Source organism: Symphalangus syndactylus, chromosome 11, assembly GCF_028878055.3.
Source record: "Symphalangus syndactylus isolate Jambi chromosome 11, NHGRI_mSymSyn1-v2.1_pri, whole genome shotgun sequence".
Taxonomy (NCBI): domain Eukaryota; kingdom Metazoa; phylum Chordata; class Mammalia; order Primates; family Hylobatidae; genus Symphalangus; species Symphalangus syndactylus.
Genome location: NC_072433.2, coordinates 24843348 through 24866668, shown reverse-complemented (window position 1 = coordinate 24866668; position 23321 = coordinate 24843348). Strand labels below are relative to the sequence as shown.

At 45.3% G+C, this 23321-nt stretch overlaps 2 protein-coding genes across 3 annotated transcripts in view; both read left to right on the top strand.

Moving 5' to 3' along the window:
* Positions 1–19064, top strand: part of CDH1 (cadherin 1) — a 99147-nt gene extending 80083 nt beyond the window's left edge. For both annotated transcript variants that reach the window (XM_055298421.2, XM_055298419.2), the window contains 7 exons: positions 587–831; positions 2504–2649; positions 5247–5471; positions 6988–7215; positions 11749–11879; positions 13229–13372; positions 16805–19064. In XM_055298421.2, coding sequence (XP_055154396.1) covers positions 587–831; positions 2504–2649; positions 5247–5471; positions 6988–7215; positions 11749–11879; positions 13229–13372; positions 16805–17014 — 1329 coding nt within the window. In that variant the 3' untranslated portion in view covers positions 17015–19064. The remainder of the gene's footprint in view (positions 1–586; positions 832–2503; positions 2650–5246; positions 5472–6987; positions 7216–11748; positions 11880–13228; positions 13373–16804) is intronic.
* On the top strand, positions 5679–6392 carry LOC129457616 (ferritin light chain-like; the record flags this gene model as incomplete). The annotated part of the gene is made up of 1 exon (XM_055233017.2): positions 5679–6392. A coding segment is annotated over one exon (714 nt), but the record flags the coding sequence as incomplete, so codon positions are not given.
* Positions 19065–23321: the final 4257 nt, after the last annotated feature.

The window sequence follows — 23321 nt, the reverse complement described above, 5'->3', positions numbered from 1 at the left end:
AAAAAAAAAAAAAAGCGGCCAGGTGCAGTGGCTCACGCCTGTAATCCCAACACTTTGGGAGGCCAAGGCGGGTGGATCACCTGAGGTCAGGAGTTTGAGACCAGCCTGGCCAACATGGTGAACATCGTCTCTACTAAAAATACAAAAAATTAGCCAGGTGTGATGGTGGGCTCCTGTAATCCCAGCTACTAGGGAGGCTGAGGCAGGAGAATTGCTTGAACCTGGGAGGCGGAGGTTGCAGTGAACCATTGTACTCCAGCCTGGGTGACAAGAGCAAAAATGCTGTCTCAGAAAAAAATAAAGTAAGGAAAGAAACTTGAAAACTAAGAATTTGAGTGAATTGCTTGTTGAAGTGACTGGATCCCTAGAATAGCCCCAGACCTTTGACTTCCTCTTGAGTAGGTGAGCAGATTTGAGAAGCCATGGTAAGTAATTGTGGTTTCTGCCATTGAAAGTCATGGCAGAAACCACAGTTACTTTTGCACCAACCTAATATATTACCAAAAGCAAGTTAAGGATTTAATTTTATTTTTACTAACATAAAATGTTTCGTTTTGTTTTTAACTTCATTGTTTCTGCTCTCTAGGGCTTGGATTTTGAGGCCAAGCAGCAGTACATTCTACACGTAGCAGTGACGAATGTGGTGCCTTTTGAGGTCTCTCTCACCACCTCCACAGCCACCGTCACCGTGGATGTGCTGGATGTGAATGAAGCCCCCATCTTTGTGCCTCCTGAAAAGAGAGTGGAAGTGTCCGAGGACTTTGGCGTGGGCCAGGAAATCACATCCTACACTGCCCGGGAGCCAGACACATTTATGGAACAGAAAATAACGTAAGTGTGAGGATTTTTCAACTGACTTGCAGCAACTGGTTATTTTATATCGTTTTATATATAAATCAGTAATATGTACTTCATGGCATTTTGTCATTTGTCTGTACAAGACCATTCTCTTAATTTACTTTTTATTCCCTTTATCTGTGCTCCTTTCACCTGTTCCCTTCCCTTTACAGACAGCCATTCTTGGTCTGATGTGCTGCCTCTCTTTGAGCTCTTGTAGTATGGTAGAAATGCAATTTTACTTTGCATACATAATATTGTGTTTTTTTGAGTTTGGAGTATCACTTTGTTGCCCAGGCTAGCGTGCAGTGGCGTGATCTCTGCCTACTGCAGCCTCTGTCTCCGTTCCAGCAATTTTCATGCCTCAGCCTTCCATGTAGCCAGGATTACAGGTGCCTGCCACCACGCCCGGCTAATTTTTGTATTTTTAGTAGAGACGAGGCTTCACCATGTTGACCAGGCTGGTCTCGAACTTCTGACCTCCAGTGATCTGCCTGCCTCCCAAAGTGCCGAGATTACAGGCATGAGCCACCACACCCATCCCGTAGCATTGTGTTCTAAGTAGCTTACCATCAGTATTCTCCTTTCAAACTTGAAGGTACCTCTATAATGTAAATCACACAGATGCTGAAAACTCACATGCCAACCAACTACAACACTTGCTTTAAAATACTCTCATTTTGGGCTGGGCACAGTGACTTATGCCTGTAATCCCAAAACTTTGGGAGGCCTAGGCAGGTGGATCACTTTGAGGCCAGGTGTTCGAGACCAATCTGGCCAACATGGTGAAACCCCTGCCTCCACTAAAAACACAAGAAATTAGCCGGGCATGGTGGTGCACACCTGTAATCCCAGCTACTTGGGAGGCTGTGGCACGAGAATCACTTGAACACAAAAAGCTGAGGTTGCGGTGCGCTGAGATCGAGTCACTGCACTCCAGCCTGGGCGACAGAGCGAGACTCCATCTCAAAAAAAAAAAAAAAAAAAATCAAATTGGGGTTATATAACAGAATGCCTTTGTTCTTAGGAGATAACACATTGACATATTTATAAGTAAAGGAACATGAATGACTTCTGCAATTTATTTGCAAATGGTTCAGCAGAACAGGAAATTATGTAGGTGTGTGTTGATATAGACAGAGCAGATATAGCAAAGTATTAACAATGAGTAAACCGAGGTGAAGAGTCCATGGATGGTCATCATACTATTTTAGTAACTTGTCTGTTGTATCATTGGTTTTCTTTTTTTTTTTTTTTTTAAGACAGAGTTTCACTTTTGTTGCCCAGGCTGGAGTGTAATGGTGCAATCTCGGCTCACTGCAACCTCCACCTCCTGGGTTCAGATGATTCTCCTGCCTCAGCCTCCCCAGTAGCTGGGATTACAGGCATGTGCCACCACACCCAGCTAATTTTTGTATTTTTAGTAGAGACAGGGTTTCGCCATGTTGACCAGGCTGGTCTCGAACTCCTGATGTCAGGTGATCTGCCCACCTCGGCCTCCCAAAGTGTTGGGATTACAGGCGTGAGCCACCACGACTGGCCTGTCGTTGGTTTTCAAAATAAAAACATTGGAAGTAACGATATAACTGAAGAAGCACTTAAGCCGTTTTCAGCTACATGTTTTTTGCTGGTCCTATTCTAAAAGCCAGAGCTTGTGCCTGTTTAGGTATCGGATTTGGAGAGACACTGCCAACTGGCTGGAGATTAATCCGGACACTGGTGCCATTTCCACTCGGGCTGAGCTGGACAGGGAGAATTTTGAGCACGTGAAGAACAGCACGTACACAGCCCTCATCATAGCTACAGACAACGGTAAGGGGGCCTCATCTGGGCCTTTGCTGCCTCGACCTCCTAGCTAGTTCACTTCCTTGCCCCTCCCTTCTTTTGGAGGCAAGAGTTCATTCTTTTTCTTTTATCCTTTTTGTTTGTTGGATTGATTTGTATAAATGTATGGAGTACAAGGGTAAGTTTGTTACATGCATAGATGTGTCGTGGTAAAGTCAGGGCTTTTAGGGTATCCATCACCCAAATACCATGCATTGTATCCATTAAGTAATTGTTCATCATCTACCCCCTCCCACCTCTCGGACCCTTCCCAGCTGCCATCGTCTATCATTCCACAATCTACATCCATGTGTACACATTATTGAACTCTGACTTCTAAGTGAGAACATGCAGTATTTCTCCTTATATGTCTGATTTGTTTCACTTGAGACAATGGCCTCCAGTTTCATCCATGTTGCTGCAAAAGATTTCTGTTTTATTCTAAACAAAGGCATTCTTATTATCAAAAATTCAAGTGGGCTGGGCACGGTGACTCACACCTATAATCCCAGCACTTTAAGAGGCTGAGGTGGGAGGATCACTTGAGCCCAGGAGTTCGAGACCAGCCTGGGCAACATTGCAAAACCCTGTCTCTACAAAAAGTACATAAATTAGCTGGGTGTGTTGGTGAGCACCTGTAGTCCCAGCTACTCAGAAGGCTGAGGTGGTAGGATTGCTTGAGTCTGAGAGGTGAAGGCTGTAGTGAGCCAAGATTGCTCCACTGCTCTCCATCCTGGGCAACAGAGCAAGACTCTGTCTCCAAAAAAAATTTTTTTTCAAGTAATTTTGGTCAAACAGAACTTACTTTTCACTACTCACTCTTTATGCCTTCCCTAAGGAAACCAGATAATGATGGTTTACAATCCAGTTCCAAAGCTTAATACTGATGTGTGATGTGACCTTGGATTTGCTGTTTAATTTTTTTTTTTTTTTTTTTTTTTTTGAGACAGAGTCTTGCTCTGTCACCCAGGCTGGAGTGCAGTGGCGCAATCTTGGCTCACTGCAACTTCCGCCTCCCATGTTCAAGCAATTCTCCTGCCTCAGCCTCCCAAGTAGCTGGTATTACAGGTGTGCGCCACCATGCCCAGCTAATTTTTTGTATTTTTAGTAGAGGTGGGGTTTCACCATATTGGCCAAGCTGGCCTTGAACTCCTGACCTTGTGATCTGCCCACCTTGGCCTCCCAAAGTGCTGGGATTACAGGCATGAGCCACCGCGCCTTGCCTGCTGTTTAATTTTTATGTCCCTCAATTCCTTTATCTGAAAAATGTTAATACCCATGTGGGTGAAATTAGTTAGGTGTTAAATCAGTTAGGTGTGGGTCCTTCCAGACTGTTTCTGTGTATTTAAATACATTTATAGGCTGGGTGCTAGGCTCACACCTGTAATCCCAACACTTTGGGGGTCTGAGGTAGGAGATGGATTGAGGCCAGGAGTTCAAGACTAGCCTGGGCAACATACTGCCCATAATCTCAAAATGCTGGGATTACAGGCATGAGTTACCATGCTTGGCCTCCTTAAGTTAATTTTAAATGACATGTGCTCATTGTTAAAAAAGAAAATTTACATGAGAAAAAAAGTTTTAAAAATTTACAGTCATGCCATCTAGACGTATCTATTTATGGGTTTGAGATGGATTCCTCTGTTGTTTTGTATCCGTATCGTATACTAATATTGACGATGGTTCCCTGGGTACCAATTTTTCCTACCACCATATGCTTGGTGTTGTGTCAAGATGTAAAAGAAATGCAAACAGAAGTGTGGATGGGCTGGGAGCAGTGGCTCACACCTATAATCTCAACACTTTCAGAGGCTAAGATGGGAGGATCACTTGAGCCCAAGAGTTCAAGACCAGCCTGGGCAACATGATAAGACCCCCTCTCTACAAAAAAAATTTTAAAACTAGCCAAGCATGGTGGCATGCGCCTGTAGTCTCAGCTACTAGGGAGGCAGAGGTGGGAGATTAAGCCCGGGAGGTAGAGGCTGCAGTGAACTGTGTTCATGCCACTGAATTCCAGTGAATTCCAGTCTGGGTGACAGAGTGAGACCCTGCCTCAAAAAAAAAAAAAAAAGTGTATATGAAGTCCCCAATCTATTTTGAAAACCAATTTGCAGAGACTTCAAAAGAGCCAACTCATCCCCTTTGATTTGAAGCTTCTAGTCAGGCTTAAAATTAAAATAAATAAAAAGACTCAATGCTTTGTTAATGACCTCAAATGGCAGAAAGTGCAGAAAAAGGAGAACTAGGGAAGCAACAGGCAGGCAACAGGACTTCTTGGAGTAGTTAAAATTCAGTGAATGAATGACGATCTGTGAAGAAGGAGGAGCGTGTTCTTGGTGTGAGGAATAACTTGAATAATTGTTAGCAAGGTGGGAATAAGCTGTCTGTGTAAAATGGCCAGAGACCTGCCCACCTGGGAGTGGAGGTCCTTTGGGATTGGTGGGACAGGAGGTTCTGCAGGTGGAGTGGGGCCTGGTGAGGGACCACTGAAGAGCCAGGACAAGATCTAGACTTGGTCTGGTGGAAGGCAATGGGGATTCATTACTGTTGCCAAGCTGCTGTATTTCCTGTGTATTTTCTCTTAGGTTCTCCAGTTGCTACTGGAACAGGGACACTTCTGCTGATCCTGTCTGATGTGAATGACAATGCCCCCATACCAGAACCTCGAACTATATTCTTCTGTGAGAGGAATCCAAAGCCTCAGGTCATAAACATCATTGATGCAGACCTTCCTCCCAATACATCTCCCTTCACAGCAGAACTAACACATGGGGCGAGTGCCAACTGGACCATTCAGTACAACGACCCAAGTGGGTACCTGAGTTTTATTTTGGCAACTTTGCTCCAACTGCCATGCTTCTCTTCCCCCAGATCCCCACCTTTCAATTTCCCTTCTCAACTTCTAGATGTCATCCTTTCCATTGATACTTGCTTCCTGTCCCTTCTGTCTTTGAGGCCTTGCTCCAAAGGTCTTTTTCCTTTCCTGGTATCTAACTTTGTAGCATGCTACCCAGTAATCTAAAACCCAAGCAGGGTTCCCTCTCCCAGCCTCTAGCCACCCTCCACTCCCCTCTCCACTTGCAACCTCCAGGACCATCTTCTCTGCTACCTCCTGCTCCTGGGACCAAACAACACCATTTTTGTGGTTAGCTCCTTCTTGCCAACCAATCGTGAGCTCCCAGATTCATCAGAACTATTCTACTCAGGTGGAGGCAGCTGTCAACTGCCTAGTCAGTTTGCATCTATGGGCTTCCTACACCTACTTCTCTCTGGGCTTCTATTTCCACCGTGATGATGTGGATCTGGAAGGTGTGCACCACTTCTTCCACAAATTGGCCAAGGAGAAGCACAAGTGCACTGACTGTCCCTTGAAAATGCAAAACCAGTGTGGCGGCCGCACTGTCTTCCAGGACATCCAGAAGCCGTGTCAAGATGAATGGGGTAAAACCCTGGGTGCGATGGAAGTCACTCTGGCCCTGGAGAAGGACCTGAACCAGGCCCTTTTGGATCTTCATGCCTTGGGTTCCACCTGCACAGACCCCCATATCTGTGACTTCCTGGAGAGCCGCTTCCTAGATGAAAAAGTGAAACTCATCAAGAAGATAGGTGACCACCTGACCAACCTTCACAGGCTGGCCGGCCTCCAGGCCGGGCTGGGCAAAAAGGTTCACCCTCAGGCACACAGGAGCCTACCAAACCCAGTGACATCTGAAGAGCCCTGCTCTGCCTGAGCCTCTCCCTCTGGGCACTAGGCAGCTTTTTTTAACCAACTCTAGAGCCCTCTCCTGAGCCTTAGACCAAATGCTTAGACCAAATGGAAATAAAGCTTTTTATTTTATTTATTTATTTATTTATTTATTTTTTTTTATTTTTTATTTTTTGAGACGGAGTCTCGCTCTGTCGCCCAGGCTGGAGTGCAGTGGCGCAATCTCGGCTCACTGCAAGCTCCACCTCCCGGGTTCACGCCATTCTCCTGCCTCAGCCTCTCCGAGTAGCTGGGACTACAGGCGCCCACCACCACGCCCGGCTAATTTTTTGTATTTTTAGTAGGGACGGGGTTTCATCGTGGTCTCGATCTCCTGACCTCGTGATCCACCCGCCTCGGCCTCCCAAAGTGCTGGGATTACAAGCATGAGCCACCGCGCCCGGCTGGAAATAAAGCTTTTTAAAGAAAAAAAAAAAAGTACATACCTAAATAAAACCCAAGCAGCTCTGCTCTCTTCACTCGGCTTGCAAGTGTCTTTAGTTCACTAGCAATTTTATTCTGGAATGCGCTTTTTATTTTCCTCCCCTGGTCTCATCATTTCTTTTTATTGCTTTCTCCAGCCCAAGAATCTATCATTTTGAAGCCAAAGGTGGCCTTAGAGGTGGGTGACTACAAAATCAACCTCAAGCTCATGGATAACCAGAATAAAGACCAAGTGACCACCTTAGAGGTCAGCGTGTGTGACTGTGAAGGGGCTGCCGGCGTCTGTAGAAAGGCACAGCCTATCGAAGCAGGATTGCAAATTCCTGCCATTCTGGGGATTCTTGGAGGAATTCTTGCTTTGCTAAGTAAGTCCAGCTGGCAAATGACTCAGCCTTTGACTTAAAAAAATGGAGGAGGTTTATTTCCTGGAAATGATTTTTGTTCTTAGTAAGGATATAGGTTAGCTGATACAGGAAAGAGACTCCCAAGTTATGCTGGCCTCCATAAAATAGAAGTTTGTCTCTTACTCAACATTTCAGAGGTAAATGGTCTAAGGTGGGAAGGCCACGAAGTCAACAGGGGACCCAGGTTTCTTCTGCCTTGTTTCTTTTCATCCTTCAAGACAGTGCATCCCAAGCTTGAGTGCATACAAATCATCTGGGCCTCTTTTTAAACTGGGAAATCTGATCCAGGAGGTCTGGCATAGGGCCACAGATTCTGCATTTCTTTTTTTTTTTTTTTTTTTTTTTTTTGAGACGGAGTTTCGCTCTTGTTGCTGAGGCTGGAGTGCAATGGTGTGATCTCAGCTCACTGCAACCTCCACCTAACGGGTTCAAGCGATTCTCCCGCCTCAGCCTCTTGAGTAGCTGGGACTATGGGCATGTGCCACCACACCCAGCTAATTTTGTATTTTTAGTAGAGACAGGGTTTCTCCATGTTGGTGAGGCTGGTCTTGCACTCCTGACCTCAGGTGATCCACCCGCCTCAGCCTCCCAAAGTGCTGGGATTACAGGCTTGAGCCACCGCACCCGGCCAGATTCTACATTTCTAACCAGCTCCCAGGGGGTACTGATGTTGCAGTTCCTTAGACCATAGGCAGAGTAGCAAGACCTTGGGGGCTGCCCTCATCAGCGTGGTCTAAGCTAGCCAGCTCACCACAACCTCTACATTCCATCCTAGATGGGGGAAGGGGATAAGAGAGGAAGTGGAGGCCAAACGACTGGAAGTTGCATATATCACCTCCACTTATATACCATTGGCCCAAACACAGCCACATCTAGCTGCAAGGGAGCCTGGAAGCTTCTACTTACAATTGAAAATTGGCATGGGGTAGGGGTGGAGTGTAGGGTGAGCAGTGAGTGTCAATGACTAAAAGGATAAAGGAGAAAAAGGATGCTGAGGAAAATTGGCAGTTTCTGCCAGAGTCCTTAAACCTGTTTCCATTGGAGCCCACCTGGAGTGAGCCCTAGGGGTGACACAGGTGCTGTTATGGTCAAGGTAAATACTTTTATCATTTACACACAGGGAGAAAATACTGAATCTATTAAAGGAATAAATTAGCTATGAAAACAGACTATGTGCATCAAAAGACAAAGTATCCATATGGAGGAGTGCACTACATCAGAACTCTGGTAGGGCTTTAAATATATGAATGATAGAAGAGCAAGCGAATGATTCTCAAAGCAAATGAGAGCAAGTCAATTAGAAACCTTTGTCCTGGTATGGTGGCTCACTCTTTGGGAGACCAGGGTGGGAGGATTGCTTGAAGTCAGGAGTTTGACACCAGCCTGGGCAACAAAGCAAGACTCTGTCTCTACAAAATAAAAATAAAAAATATATTTTTTATTAAAAAAATTTTTTTAAAGAAATGTTTAAAGATCATATATAATTAGTGACTGCAAGGGGTGGTCCAGCTCATGAATGCCTTTGTAGTCAGTGTAGTCAGAAAAGGCCGTTAATTGAATCTCAAGGACAGTTTTGTGGAAGATGTAAGTGGTTAGGCCACAGGGGCTGGTAGAATTCCAACAGGCAGATGGGTATTCAGGAAGGTTCCCCTCCTAGCAAAGCACAGCAGAGGCTTGAGGAGACTCCTAGGAGGGCAGAGACCAGGCCAAGCTGGTGGGAATGGAAAAAGAATTTTGGAGGGAGCAGTGGGACCAAATCTAGGGTTTTCAATTTAGATTGAGCATGGGTGCCATTGATCCTGCTGCTGCTGCCTCAGTGGACTCCAGGAGAGGGTTCCTTTCAACCTTCCAGAAATGTCTGCTGGGCATCCCATTTGCTTCTGCCCCTTCCTGGTGTCCTCCTAAAGTTGAAGAAAAGGATAGTGCTAATGAGAACTGGGCAAGCCTTCCGGACTTTCATCCTGCCAGCCTTTACATGGCTTTATTGAGCCATGAGATTAGGTTAATTCATCATTGCCTTGGGCAGGGTAACACAAGCCCTGCCTGCCCACTTGCTAGTCAAATTACATTTCAGTGGCCTGGCCTGCTTTTGGTATAGTGGTTACTGACTGGTACTTTCATTCTAAAGAAATCTTTTTTTTTTCTTTTCTCTTTTCTCTTTTTCTTTTTTTTTTTTTTTTTTTTGAGGCAAGGTCTCGTTCTGTGGGCCCGGCTGGAGTGCAGTGGAGTGATCTCAGCTCACTGCAGCCTTAACTTCAGGGGCTCAGGTGATCCTCCCACCTCAGCCCCCTGGGTGGCTGGGACCACAGGCATGAGCCACCACACCCAGCTAATTTTTTAATATTTTTTTGTAGAAACAGTGTTTCCTCATGTTGCCCAGGCTGGTCTCAAACTTCTGGTCTCAACCAGTCCTCCCGCCTTGGCCTCCCAAAGTGTTGGGATTATAGGCATGAGCCACTGCGCCTAGCCAGGGAATCTTAAAGATTGTAGTTATACTCGAAATATTTTTTAAAAATAGGATTATCTAAATTTGCTATGGGTATGTATTTTTTTAGACACTGGGGGTGGGGATTCCCACGTAGAACAACATTTAAAACAGGCAATGCCAGAATTCAGATGTTCAATTTCTTGTATTTTTAACTTCTATGATTATTTTTTCTTTCTTTATTAGAGATGGGTTCTCACTATGTTACTCACACTGGTCTCAAACTCTTGAGCTCAAGTGATCCTCCCACCTTGGCCTCCCAAAGTGCTGGGATTACAGGTGTGAGCCACTCCACCAGCCAATTTCTTGTTTCTTAAGGGCAAAAATGTGCTAGAGACTGGGCGCGGTGGCTCATGTCTATAATCCCAACACTTTGGGAGGCTGAGGTGGCAGGATTGCTTGAGCCTAGGTTTCAAGATCAGCCTGGGCAACATAGCAAGACTCCATCTCTATTAAAAAAAGTTACTTAGAGAGACACCAGGAGATCTGAAGCTTTTCATGTTTTCCGCCAATCTTTGATTGCTTGCTCTGTGCCAGGCTTTTTCTCAGAGCCTGCAGATACTGGGCTTCTGGCACAGCTGATAAGAGGCGTCTTTTTGGAAACGGTAAACTGCCTCTTGCTCTGCACGGATGGGGACTGTGTAGCTCCTATAGTCTTGTTCAGTGCTGTCTCCCTGTGCAGCCAATTCAGTGTTCTTGTTGATGAATCATGGACAAGGAAGTTATGTTGTTTATCTTGATAAGGTTTCTGGCATTTTTCTGATTTCAGAAATAGGTAGTTGAGGTACATCTGAGAAATCTTTTCCCTAAGTTTATGCAACCTCCTGTTTAAAGATTATGCTTCGGCCGGGCATGGTGGCTCACGCCTGTAATCTCAGCACTTTGGGAGGCCCAGGTGGGTGGATCACTTGAGGTCAGGAGTTTGAGACCAGCCTGGGCAACACAGTGAAACCCTGTCTCTACTAAGAATACAAAAATTAGCTGGGCATGGTGGCAGGCGCTTGTACTCCCGCCTACTTGGAAGGCTGAGGCAGGAGAATCACTTGAACCCAGGAGGTGGTGGTTGCAGTGAGCTGAGATTGCGCCACTACACTCCAGCCTGAGCAACAGAGTGAGACTCTGTCTCAAAATAATGATAATAATAAATAAATAAAGATTATGCTTCATAGGGTACAGTATATAGGTACTTGGGCACCCATAGATAGAAAACACATGGAATCTTTTTTTTCATTCATAGTGAATAATACACATATATTTTAAGTTAAGTGGCTTCTTTCTGGCTGCTTTAGAGAATTTTTTTTAAGTTAGATGTTAATTGTATATATCCTAGAAATAATCCCAAGATCAAATGTAACCCTTGTGTTAAGCATTGGAAGTTAGATTTTAAAGTTTGCTTACATGATTCTATCTTAAGAGAAAATAAGAACATACCAGGCAATTTTATAGTCTCTGTCCCACTCCCCATAGCTGATTATGTATCAGTCACATTTGGGCTAACCTAGGAGCCCTGCTCACAAACCTTCAATGGCTCCAACTCAGAATCAAAGCCAAAGTCCTTGCAGTGGCCCATATGTCCCTCCCGCCCTGCTTGCTCCTCTGAGCTCTTCTGCATGCCTCTTCCCCTCATGCACTCCGCTGCAGCCATGCTGGCCTCCTCACCTTCCCTCTGTCACACCAAACATGCTCTTGCCTCAGGACCTCTGCCCTTACTGTTTCCTCTGCCTGGAACATTTTCCCCCAGATTTGGGAAAATGACAGTGATTGAGTTTAAAACCCATCTGAAAGTTAAGGACCATGCTTGAATTCACATATCACTGTCTACTATGTTGTACTGTACACACCAACTTCAGAGATGTGAGTGTCACATGGATTGACATAAGTGTATTGAAGGCAGCTAGTGGCTGTCTAACTGTCCTCTGTCTGGTATGAGGGGTGCTCTGTGATAGCTGCTGCTTCTGGCCTTCTTTATCTTTATCTCAACACTTGCTCTCTCTCCCCCACCACCCCAGTTCTGATTCTGCTGCTCTTGCTGTTTCTTCGGAGGAGAGCGGTGGTCAAAGAGCCCTTACTGCCCCCAGAGGATGACACCCGGGACAACGTTTATTACTATGATGAAGAAGGAGGCGGAGAAGAGGACCAGGTGGGTTTTTAAAACCTTGGTAGCTCATGGTGATCTCCTTATTTGGAAGAAGCAATGATTAGTAAGAGGTAGGCATTTGAAACAGCTCTGAATCACTTTGGATATTATCTTTTTAAGGCCTTACCCAAGAAAGTAGACATTGTCATTGACCATCATCATCATCATCACATCATCACCAACACAGCTAACATTTATTGATCGCATATTGTTCTGCACCTCAATGAGCGAGCTGAGGCACAGAGAAGCTCAGTAACTTGGCTAAGGTCACACAGCTAGGAAGCGATAGAGCCAAATGGTCTGTCTCAGAGCCTGCACTCCTCATTGCCATTCTCTGGACATGAACTTCAGCCAGATTCTCTTTGACAGAGAACAACTGGTCTCCTTTGTTTCTCTTGAGTTTTTAGCTAGACCAAACTCCTTTTTGTCATTGTTATACCTTTAGTCCCTCTGTATTTCCTGATTTTGGAGATGATCTTAACATCTTACCCTGGAGTTGTCCAGGGAACTGTTCAGTGTCTTGGAGAGTCTACTTATTATAGTAAGGGAACCATGGGGGTCTATTACAGAGTACTGCTTTTGACTGAGGCCACAGAGTGAGGCACAGTTTACCGAGCTCCATACAACATAGGGAGGTGGGTGTACAGAGAAAAATATTGTCCTAGATTTCAGGGACTTGTAAGTCTAGTTGGGGGATACCAGATGTATTGTATCAGTGAGCAATAGAGCAACCAATCCCAGAATCTCAGCGGCACACAACATGCGTGTCTTTCTCATGTACTGTGGGGTAGCTGGGGCAACTGCTGGTCTCATCTAAGCTCATGAGAATCTGTAGGATGGCTGGGGCTCAGCAGATTTAGGCAGAGTTTAGCTGAATGGCTCTAACCTGCAAATTGTGTCCAGGTCTGTTCCATGCAAGTCTCATCTTTGTACTAGAAGCTGGTGCCTTTCAGACCTTTGCCTGTGTCACATGTTACTGTCCCATTGGCTAAGCAAGTCACAAAACAAAGCCCCAAATCGATGGATGTATACTCTTCTCACAAGCTGGGGTTGGGAGGGAGTGAATATTTGCCAAACAGTGATCTAATCATCATGTCCTATGAAAATTAATAAGGCACACAGCCTATATCTGGATCCACACATGCTACACACGATCCTTTGGGCTATGTTTTTTTCCAGTACTATTTGGGAGACTTTTAGCTTGAAAACTGTCATTTTGCATTAAACTGGTAAAGATCATACAGTTGGCAGTGAAGGCATCATCCAACCGTAATCTATAAACTGAACATAGCCCTGTATATATGACTGTTTCTTTCTTACTCTTCATTATACTTCAACCTTTTTCTCCAAAGGACTTTGACTTGAGCCAGTTGCACAGGGGCCTGGACGCTCGGCCTGAAGTGACTCGTAACGATGTTGCACCAACCCTCATGAGTGTCCCCCGGTACCTTCCCCGCCCTGCCAATCCCGATGAAATTGGAAATTTTATTGATGAAGTAAGTAATCCATGTGGAAAGCCAAACCATGGCTCATCTCTAAGCTCAGGAGGAGTTGTGTCAAAAATGAGAAAGAGAATCTTTAGATTCTTTCCTTTACTATGTTTTCAGCTTGGCTGAGCCCTGAGCCCTGTTTTCCTTTTTTTTTTTTTTGAGATGAAGTTTCACTCTTGTTGCCCAGGCTGGAGTGCAATGGCGCAATCTTTGCTCACCACACCCCCTGCCTGGGTTCAAGCGATTCTCCTGCCTCAGCCTCCCAAGTAGCTGGGATTACAGGCATGCGCCACCACACTCGGCTAATTTTGTATTTTTAGTAGAGACAGGATTTCTCCATGTTGGTTGGGCTGGTCTCTAACTCTTGACCTCAGGTGATCCACCCGCCTCAGCCTCCCAAAGTGCTGGGATTACAGGTGTGAGCCACTGCACCTGGCAGCCTGTTTTTCTTAATCTGTGTCTCATCTGAATTTTGGATCTAATCATGCTTCAAATTGCAAAGTCCATGTGGCAAAAACCAAGAATTGCCTGAAAGGATTTAGTAGATCTAGAAATGAAACTAGGAAGATTCTAAGTAAATTTCATTTTAGTTTCACTAATGGAATTTACTTCCCTGCCTCCCACTGCTGGTTGGGATATAATGATAAATGTACATGACAAGCCTACCTGAGGATTAGAAAAATAGAATCTGTATTGTATATGTCAGAAATGCATTCAGCTCTAAATACAAGATGCTGAAACAGATGGGAGTAGATTTACCTTGTACAAATAGAAAGTTGGGGTGAGCAGTCTAGACTGGTGCATGAGGCTGTTCCATGTTTCTACTCCATCATCTTAGCATGTAGACCCTTCTTCTCAGGCTTGTTGTCTCATGATCACAAGATGGCTGCCACACTTCCAGATCTTAAGTCTGTATTCCAGTCAGGAAAAAGTATGAAGAACAAAGCAGAGGGCAAAAGTCTTTCTTCTAGCAAACTGTCTTCTTATTCAACAAGGGAGTTGTCCAACCAGTTATTGGCCAGAACTATCAGAAGGTTGTGCTTGTCTGCAAGGGAGAATAACAAGGCATTAAATTAATTAGCTTAGGATAAGATGAAAAAGAATCCAATAAAGAAATAGTCTGGCACGATCTGTTTCCTTAAGTTATGTTCTCTAGTAACTTGCTTGGTTACTGGAATGATTTTCTGGGCTTGTCTGATGGTCCAGTGGCCCTCAGTGAGTCTTCACAGTGAGGTGTGTTTGCTTTAGCTTTCTCTTTTTTTGAGACAGAGTCTCGCTCTCTCGCCCAGGCTGGAGTGCAGTGGCGCAATCTCGGCTCACTGCAAGCTCCGCCTCCTGGGTTCACACCATTCTCCTGCCTCAGCCTCCCAAGTAGCTGGAACTACAGGCGCCTGCCACCAAGCCCGGCTATTTTTTTTTTTTTTGTATTTTTAGTAGAGACAGGGTTTCACCATGTCAACCAGATGGCCTCGATCTCCTGACTTCAGGTGATCTGCCTGCCTTGGCCTCCCAAAGTGCTGGGATTACAGGCATGAGCCACCGTGCCTGGCCTGCTTTAGCTTTCTATGGGAGCTGTCACTGAGGACTGTGAGGCACTGCAGTGTTAGAAGTGACCAAGCCACATTCATTTTAGCCACTGGAAAAAACAAGAAACAGGAAGAAACCAGTTTAACCACGCCTTTTATTTATTTATTTTTATTTTCATTTTTTGAGACAGTTTCACTCTTGTCGCCCAGGCTGGAGTGCAGTGGCATGATCTTGGCTCACTGCAACCTCTGCCTCCCAGATTCAAGCGATTCTCCTGCCTCAGCCTCCCAAGTAGCTGGGATTACAGGTGCCACTACCACGCCCAGCTAATTTTTGTATTTTTAGTACAGATGGGGTTTCATCATATTGGCCAGTCTGGTCTGAAACTCCTGACCTCAGGTAATCTGCCTGCCTTGGCCTACCAAAGTACTGGGATTATGGGTGTGAGCCACCGCTCCTGGCTACAGACCCCTTTTAGATACATCTGGATTCAGGCCTTTCCTCCATTCACGCTCATTTGCAAGTCATCACTTGTATTTGCAGTTTTTATTTAAACTATAAAAATAGTATGCTAAAAAAGAACAAGATCATGTCTTTTGCAGGAGCAAGATCATGGGTGGAGCTGGAGTTCATTATCCTTAGCAAACTAATGCAGGAACAGAAAACCAAATACCACGTGTTCTCATATGTGGGAGCTGAATGATGAGAACTCATGGACACAAAGAAGAGAACAACAGACACTGGGGTCTGCTTGAGGGAGGAGGAAGGGAGGAGGGAGAGGAGCAGAAAAGATAACTATTGGTTACTGGGCTAAATACCTGGGTGGTGAAATAATCTGTACGACAAACCCCCATGACATGAGTTTACCATTTGTTACCTATATAACAAACCTTCACATGTACTCCCAAACCTAAAAGTTTTTTTTTAAGTGTGCTTGCTATTTTAAAAATATAAATTATGGTGTGGAGGTACACACCTGTAATCCCAGCTACTCAGGAGGCTGAGGCAGGAGAATCACTTGAACCCGGGAGGTGGAGGTTGCAGTGAGCCGAGATCATGCCATTGCACTCTAGCCTTGGTGACAGAGCAAGACTCTGAGACTCCATCTTAAAATAAATATACTTTATTTATTTCATAAAATGAAAATATATAAAGAAAAGGCCGGGCGCAGTGGCTCACGCCTGTAATCCCAGCACTTTGGGAGGCCGAGGCGGGTGGATCACCTGAGGTCAGGAGTTGGAGACCAGCCTGGCCAACATGGTGAAACCCCGTTTTTACTAAAAATACAAAAATTAGCCAGGCATGGTGGCACATGCCTGTAGACCCAGCTACTTGGGAGGCTCAGGCAGGAGAATCGCTTGAACCTGGGAGGCAGATGTTGCAGTGAGCCAAAATCATGCCATTGCACTCCAGCCTGGGTGACAAGAGTGAAACTCTGTCTCCAAAAAAAAGAAAAAGAAAAAAAATACAAGTCCTTCCTTAGTTCCCACACCCCTACTCCCCAGATTTGACTGTTAAGCATTTGGCTTTCATCCTTCCAGGCCTTTTTGGGTGGAAATGCAGCCTGCGTGCACCAGTATGCAGAGTTTCCAGCTCTGCCCATCCCAGCTGGTGGTGTGGCAGCCCCACTCTGATTTGTGGGGACTCCATCCTGACTGGTTGGTGCTTGCATCTCTCCTGCCTACATATAACTTACCATTTTACTTTCTCTTTCCATCAACAACATATCCTGTGCGTCTGCATCTTTCCATGACAGTGTGTATAAATGTATGTTGTTGGTGTTCACTGCTCCGTGGTGTGCCACAGTCTGGGTGCATTGTCATACCTTACATATTGCTGGAGTTCTTGTCCCAGATGACAGGTGTGCCCTTCCTTTCACTAAAAGATCCTTCTGTCCCCTTTCTTCTTTAGAATCTGAAGGCGGCTGATACTGACCCCACAGCCCCACCTTATGATTCTCTGCTCGTGTTTGACTATGAAGGAAGTGGTTCCGAAGCTGCTAGTCTGAGCTCCTTGAACTCCTCAGAGTCAGACAAAGACCAGGACTATGACTACTTGAACGAATGGGGCAATCGCTTCAAGAAGCTGGCCGACATGTACGGAGGCGGCGAGGACGACTAGGGGACTTGAGAGAGGCGGGCCCTAGACTCGTGTGCTGGGAAATGCAGAAATCATGTTGCTGGTAGTTTTTCAGCTCCCTTCCCTTGAGATGAGTTCTGGGAAAAAAAGAGACTGGTCAGTGATGCAGTTAGTATAGCTTTATATTCTTTCCACTTTATAGCTCTAATCAGTGTGTGTTAGAAAAGTTTTGACTTACTTCTTGAAGTTTTTTTTTTTTTTTCCCATCACTCTTTACATGGTGGTGATGTCCAAAAGATATCCAAATTTTAATATTCCAGAAGAACAACTTCAGCATCAGAAGGTTCACCCAGCACCTTGCAGATTGTCTTAAGGAATTTTGTCTCACTTTTAAAAAGAAGGGGAGAAGTCAGCTATACTCTAGTTCTGTTGTTTTGTGTATATAATTTTTAAAAAAAGATTTGTGTGCTCATGGTCATCGCTACACTGGTGTGTACCTCTGCCTTTTTTTTTTTTTTTTTTTTTAAGACAGGGTCTCACTCTATCGGCCAGGCTGGAGTGCAGTGGTGCAATCACAGCTCACTGCAGCCTTGTCCTCCCAGGCTCAAGCAATCCTTGCACCTCAGCCTCCCAAGTAGCTGGGACCACAGGCATGCACCACTATGCATGACTAATTTTTTAAATATTTGAGACGGGGTCTCCCTATGTGACCCAGGCTGGTCTTAAACTCCTGGGCTCAAGTGATCCTCCCATCTTGGCCTCCCAGAGTATTGGGATTACAGGCATGAGCCACTGCACCTGCCCAGCTCCCTAACTCCCTGCCATTTTTTAGGAGACAGTTTCGCTCCATCACCCAGGCCTGGGATGCAGTGATGTGATCATAGCTCACTGTAACCTCAAACTCTGGGGCTCAAGCAATTCTCCCACCAGCCTCCTTTTTATTTTTTTGTACAGATGGGGTCTTGCTATGTTGCCCATGCGGGTCTTAAACTCCTGGCCTCAAGCAATCCTCCTGCCTTGGTCCCCTAAAGTGCTGGGATTGCGGGCATGAGCTGCTGTGCCCAGCCTCCATGTTTTAATATCTACTCTCACTCCTGAATTCAGTTGCTTTTCCCAAGACAGGAGTTCTCTGATGCAGAAATTATTGGGCCCTTTTAGGGTAAGAAGCTCGTGTCTTCGTCTGGCCACATCTTGACTAGGTATTGTCTACTCTGAAGACCTTTAATGGCTTCCCTCTTTCATCTCCTGAGTACGTAACTTGCAATGGGCATCTATCCAGTGACTTGTTCTGAGTAAGTGTGTTCGTTAATGTTTATTTAGCTCTGAAGCAAGAGTGATATACTCCAGGACTTAGAATAGTGCCTAAAGTGCTGCAGCCAAAGACAGAGCGAACTATGAAAAGTGGGCTTGGAGATGGCAGGAGAGCTTATCATTGAGCCTGGCAATTTAGCAAACTGATGCTGAGGATGATTGAGGTGGGTCTACCTCATCTCTGAAAATTCTGGAAGGAATGGAGGAGTCTCAACATGTGTTTCTGACACAGGATCCGTGGTTTGTACCCAAAGCCCAGAATCCCCAAGTGCCTGCTTTTGATGATGTCTACAGAAAATGCTGGCTGAGCTGAACATATTTGCCCAATTGCAGATGTGCATAGAAAACTGGGAATATTCAAAATTCCAAATTTTTTTCTTAGGAGCAAGAAGAAAATGTGGCCCTAAAGGGGGTTAGTTGAAGGGTAGGGGGTAGAGAGGATCTTGATTTGGATCTCTTTTTATTTAAATGTGAATTTCAACTTTTGACAATCAAAGAAAAGACTTTTGTTGAAATAGCTTCGCTGTTTCTCAAGTGTTTTGGAGAAAAAAATCAACCCTGCAATCACTTTTTGGAATTGTCTTGATTTTTCGGCAGTTCAAGCTATATCGAATATAGTTCTGTATAGAGAATGTCACTGTAGTTTTGAGTGTATACGTGTGTGGGTGCTGATAATTGTGTATTTTCTTTGGGGGTGGAAAAGGAAAACAATTCAAGCTGAGAAGAGTATTCTCAAAGATGCATTTTTATAAATTTTATTAAAGAATTTTGTTAAACCATTGTCGAATTTGTTTTATTTGATTCCACCACATTTCCAGGCAAGAGAAAAGATGCATGGAGATGGCCTCAGTCAAAACATGGAGAAAGAGTCCGGGTGTGGTGGCTCACGCCTGTAATCTCAGCACTTCGAGAGGCTGAGGCGGGTAGATCACTTGAGCTCAGGAGTTTGAGACCAGCTTGGGCAACATAGTGAAACCCCGTCTCCACAAAAACACAAAAATTAGCTGGGCATGGTGGCGCGCACCTGTAGTCCCAGCTACTTGGGAGGCTGAGGCATGAGAATCACTTGAACTCAGGAGGCAGAGGTTGCAGTGAGCCGAGATTGCACCACTGCACTTCAGCCTAGGTGACGGAGGAGACTCCATCTCAAAAAAATAAAAAAAATTTTTAAAAACTTCATGCTGAAGTGACTTCTCCAGAAGTTTCTATTATTCTACTGGACGCAACATGGGAGAAACTACATTCACACGGTAACTTTATTTGAACAGTATCCATCCATGTGGCATGTGATGAAACCAATAAAATTCCTATGTTCACGGGAGACTGTGTGGGCTGAGCTGAAGGACGGGACAGAGCAAAGCTTCAAATGATGTTCTTCGGGCCAGCAAGAGAGTACAGGCCAGTGGTTCTCTGCTGGGGAAGAATGTGGCCCCCTCCTCCATGTGACATTTTGCAATTTCTGGAGTACCTGGGGAGGTGGTCCTGTCATCACATCAAGGCCAGGGATGCTGCTAAACATCCCTGCACAGGACAGTTCCTCACAACAAAGAATTAGCCAGCATAAAATGTCAGCCACTGTTAAGAAACCCTGGTGTAAGCCTAAAACTTTTCTCTGTTGAAGGGGTATGACTTTTTTCTTTGGGTAACTTTTTATTGTGGTAAAATACAACATAAAATTTATGATTTTAGCCCTTTTGTTAAATTTTGAGACAGGGTCTTATTCTGTCACCCAGGCTGGAGTGCAGTGGCACAATGACGGCTCACTGCAGCCTCAATCTCCCAGTCACAAATGATCCTCCCCTCTCAGCCTCCCTAGTAGCTGGGACTACAGGTGTTGCACCGCTACACCCAGCTAATTTTTTAAATTGTTTTGTAGAGACGGGGATCTCGCTATGATGCACAGGCTGGTCTTGAACTCCTGGGCTCAAGTGATCTGCCCTCCTTGGCCTCCTAAAGTACTGAGATTACAGGAGTGAGCCACCATGTTGGCCTCATTGTAGCCATTTTTAAGTATACAGTTCAATGACATTAAGTATATTCAAATTGTGTTGCAACCATCACCACTATCTTCAGAACTTTTTCATCATCCCAGACAAACTCTGTACCCGTTTATTTCAACTGTTTTTAAGTGTACAATTCAGTGGTATTAAGTGCATTCAAAATATTGTATAACCATCAGCTCCGGTGTTAGAACTTTTTCATCATTCCAAATAAATTTTGTATCTATTGGGCAATAACTCTCCATTCCTGCCTCTCCCCATCCCCTCCTAATCTCTGTTCTACTTTCCATGTATGTAGACTCCTTTAATCATCCTTTTGCATCTGCCTTTTTTTTTTTTTTTTTTTTGAGACGGAGTCTAGCTCTGTTGCCCAGGCTGGAGTGCAGTGGTGTGATCGCTGCTCCCTGCGAGCTCCGCCTCCTGGGTTCACGCCATTCTCCTGCCTCAGCCTCCCAAGTAGCTGGGACTATAGGCACCCGCCACCACACCCAGCTTATTTATTTATTTATTTATTTATTTATGGTATTTTTAGTAGAGACGGGTTTCACCGTATTAGCCAGGATGGTCTCCATCTCCTGAGCTCGTGATCCGCCTGCCTCGGCCTCCCAAAGTGCTGGGATTACAGGCGTGAGCCACCTCACCCGGCCTTATTTTTTATTTTATTTTATTTTTTGAGACAAGGTTCTGCTCTGTTACCCAGGCTAAAGTGCAGTGGCACGATCTTGGCTCACTGCAACCTCCACTTCCCGGGTTCAAGCAATTCTCACTAAATGTTTAACATCTCAAAATACTTTTAAAATTTTTTATTTCCCAAATGAACCTGTGCCCATACACAATGGAGAAAACATTGTCTAATGACAAAGCCTGGAAAGGAATACACAAAATAAAAAGAGCACGGTGGCAATTTTGTAGGTCATTTATTTCCCATTCAAAAATATTTTTAAGGCCAGACTCCATGGCTCACGCCTGTAATTTCAGTATTTTGGAAGGTCGAAGTGGCAAATTGCTTGAGCCCAGGAGTTTGAGACTAGTCTGGGTGACGTGGTGAAGTGCCATTTCTACAAAAATTAGCCGGGTGTGGTGGCATGCATCTGTAGTCTCAGCTACTTGGGAGGCTGAGGCGGGAGGATCACTTGAGCAGGGGAGGCAGAAGTTGGAGTGAGCCAAGATCACACCACTGCACTTCAGCCCGGGTGACAGTGAGATTCTGTCTCACACACACACACGCACAAGATTTTATTCGGAGGGCTGAGGCAGGAGGATCACTTGAGGCCAGGAGTTTGAGACAAGTCTGGGCAACATAGAGACTCCATCTCGAAAAAAAATTTTTTAGCGTTTTTCCCTCTTAGGTCCTGCATTCCAAAATGACAAAGAAAAGAAGAAACAAGAGTCATGCCAAAAAGGGTAATAGCTATGCGCAGCTTATTCCCCCCCCAAGGACCGGACCATTAAGAAGTTTGTCCTTTGGGCCGAGCGCGGTGGCTCACGCCTGTAATCCCAGCACTCTGGGAGGCCCAGGTGGGCAGGTCACTTGAGGTGAGGAGCTCAAGACCAGCCTAGCCAAGAGAGCGAAACCCTGTCTCCACAAAAAATACAAAAATTAGCCGGGCATGCTGGGGCACTCCAGTAATCCCAGCTACTCGGGGGGCTGAGGCCAGATACTTGTTTGAGCCTGGGAGGCAGAGGTTGCAGTGAGCCGAGATCACGCCGTTGAACTCCAGCCTAGGCGACAGAGCGAGACCCCATCTCAAAAGATAAAAATAAAGGTCCTGCCCTCAAAAACATTGTCCTGTGTCTGCAGCATGACTTTCAGACAACATGGTTTTTCAATGTCCCAGCAGATTTATGTAGGTGAAAACCTGTTTCCGATTATCTGAATCTCAAATCCCTTCTGTTTTACATATAAAAACAGTTTGGCGGAGGGCATGGTTTTGATAGACCCTGAATTTTCAAGGAATGCATCAACCATGAAAACAACAAAGATCCAACTTTTACTGGGAACTTTACTAAGTTCACTAAAAAAAAAAAAAAAAAATCATATTACCCATAGCAACATTGTAGCTTTACATTCACAATGGATATATATGCGTGTATACGTCTGTACTTCGGTTTTGTTTGTTTGTTTTGCGATGGAGTCTCGCTCTGTCGCCCAGGCTGGAGTGCAGTGGTGTGATCTCGGCTCACTGCAACCTCCGCCTCCCAGCTTCGAGCGATTCTCCTGCCTTAGCCTCCCGGGTAGCTGGGACTACAGGCTACAGGCATCTGCCACCACGCCTGGCTAATTTTTGTATGTTTAGTAGAGACGGGGCTTCACCATATCGGACAGGTTGGTCTCAAACTCCTGACCTTGTGATCTGCCCGCCTCGGCCTCCCAAAGTCCTGGGATTACAGGTGTGAGCCACTGCGCCCAGCCTGAATATTGTTTTTCTTAGCCATACTTCACTGTAAGCAGATGGAAGCATCTGTCTGCTTCATTATGTCTGCCAGCGTTGAGTACCTGAGTATTTTCATATTGAAATATAGATTTTTTTTTTTTTTTTTTTTTTTTTTTTTTTTTTTTTTTGAGACGGAGTCTCGCTCTGTCGCCCAGGCTGGAGTGCAGTGGCGCAATCTCGGCTCACTGCAAGCTCCGCCTCCCGGGTTCACGCCATTCTCCTGCCTCAGCCTCTCTGAGTAGCTGGGACTACAGGCGCCCGCCACCACGCCCGGCTAATTTTTTTGTATTTTTTAGTAGAGACGGGGTTTCACCGTGGTCTCGATCTCCTGACCTCGTGATCCGCCCGCCTCGGCCTCCCAAAGTGCTGGGATTACAAGCGTGAGCCACCGCGCCCGGCGAAATATAGATTTAATGATAAATTACTTCTCTCTTCCTTCTTTACATAGCGGTTAATCATATTGAGCTTCTGAAATTGTGCGCTTGGGCAGATTAGCCATTTTTGGGTTCCCTCCTACACCCCGGACTAAGCCGGGACGGAAAAAAAAGTGAAGGGGGCGTTCCCGACCGATTTGGCCCCGCCCCACCCGGCGGGCCCCGCCCC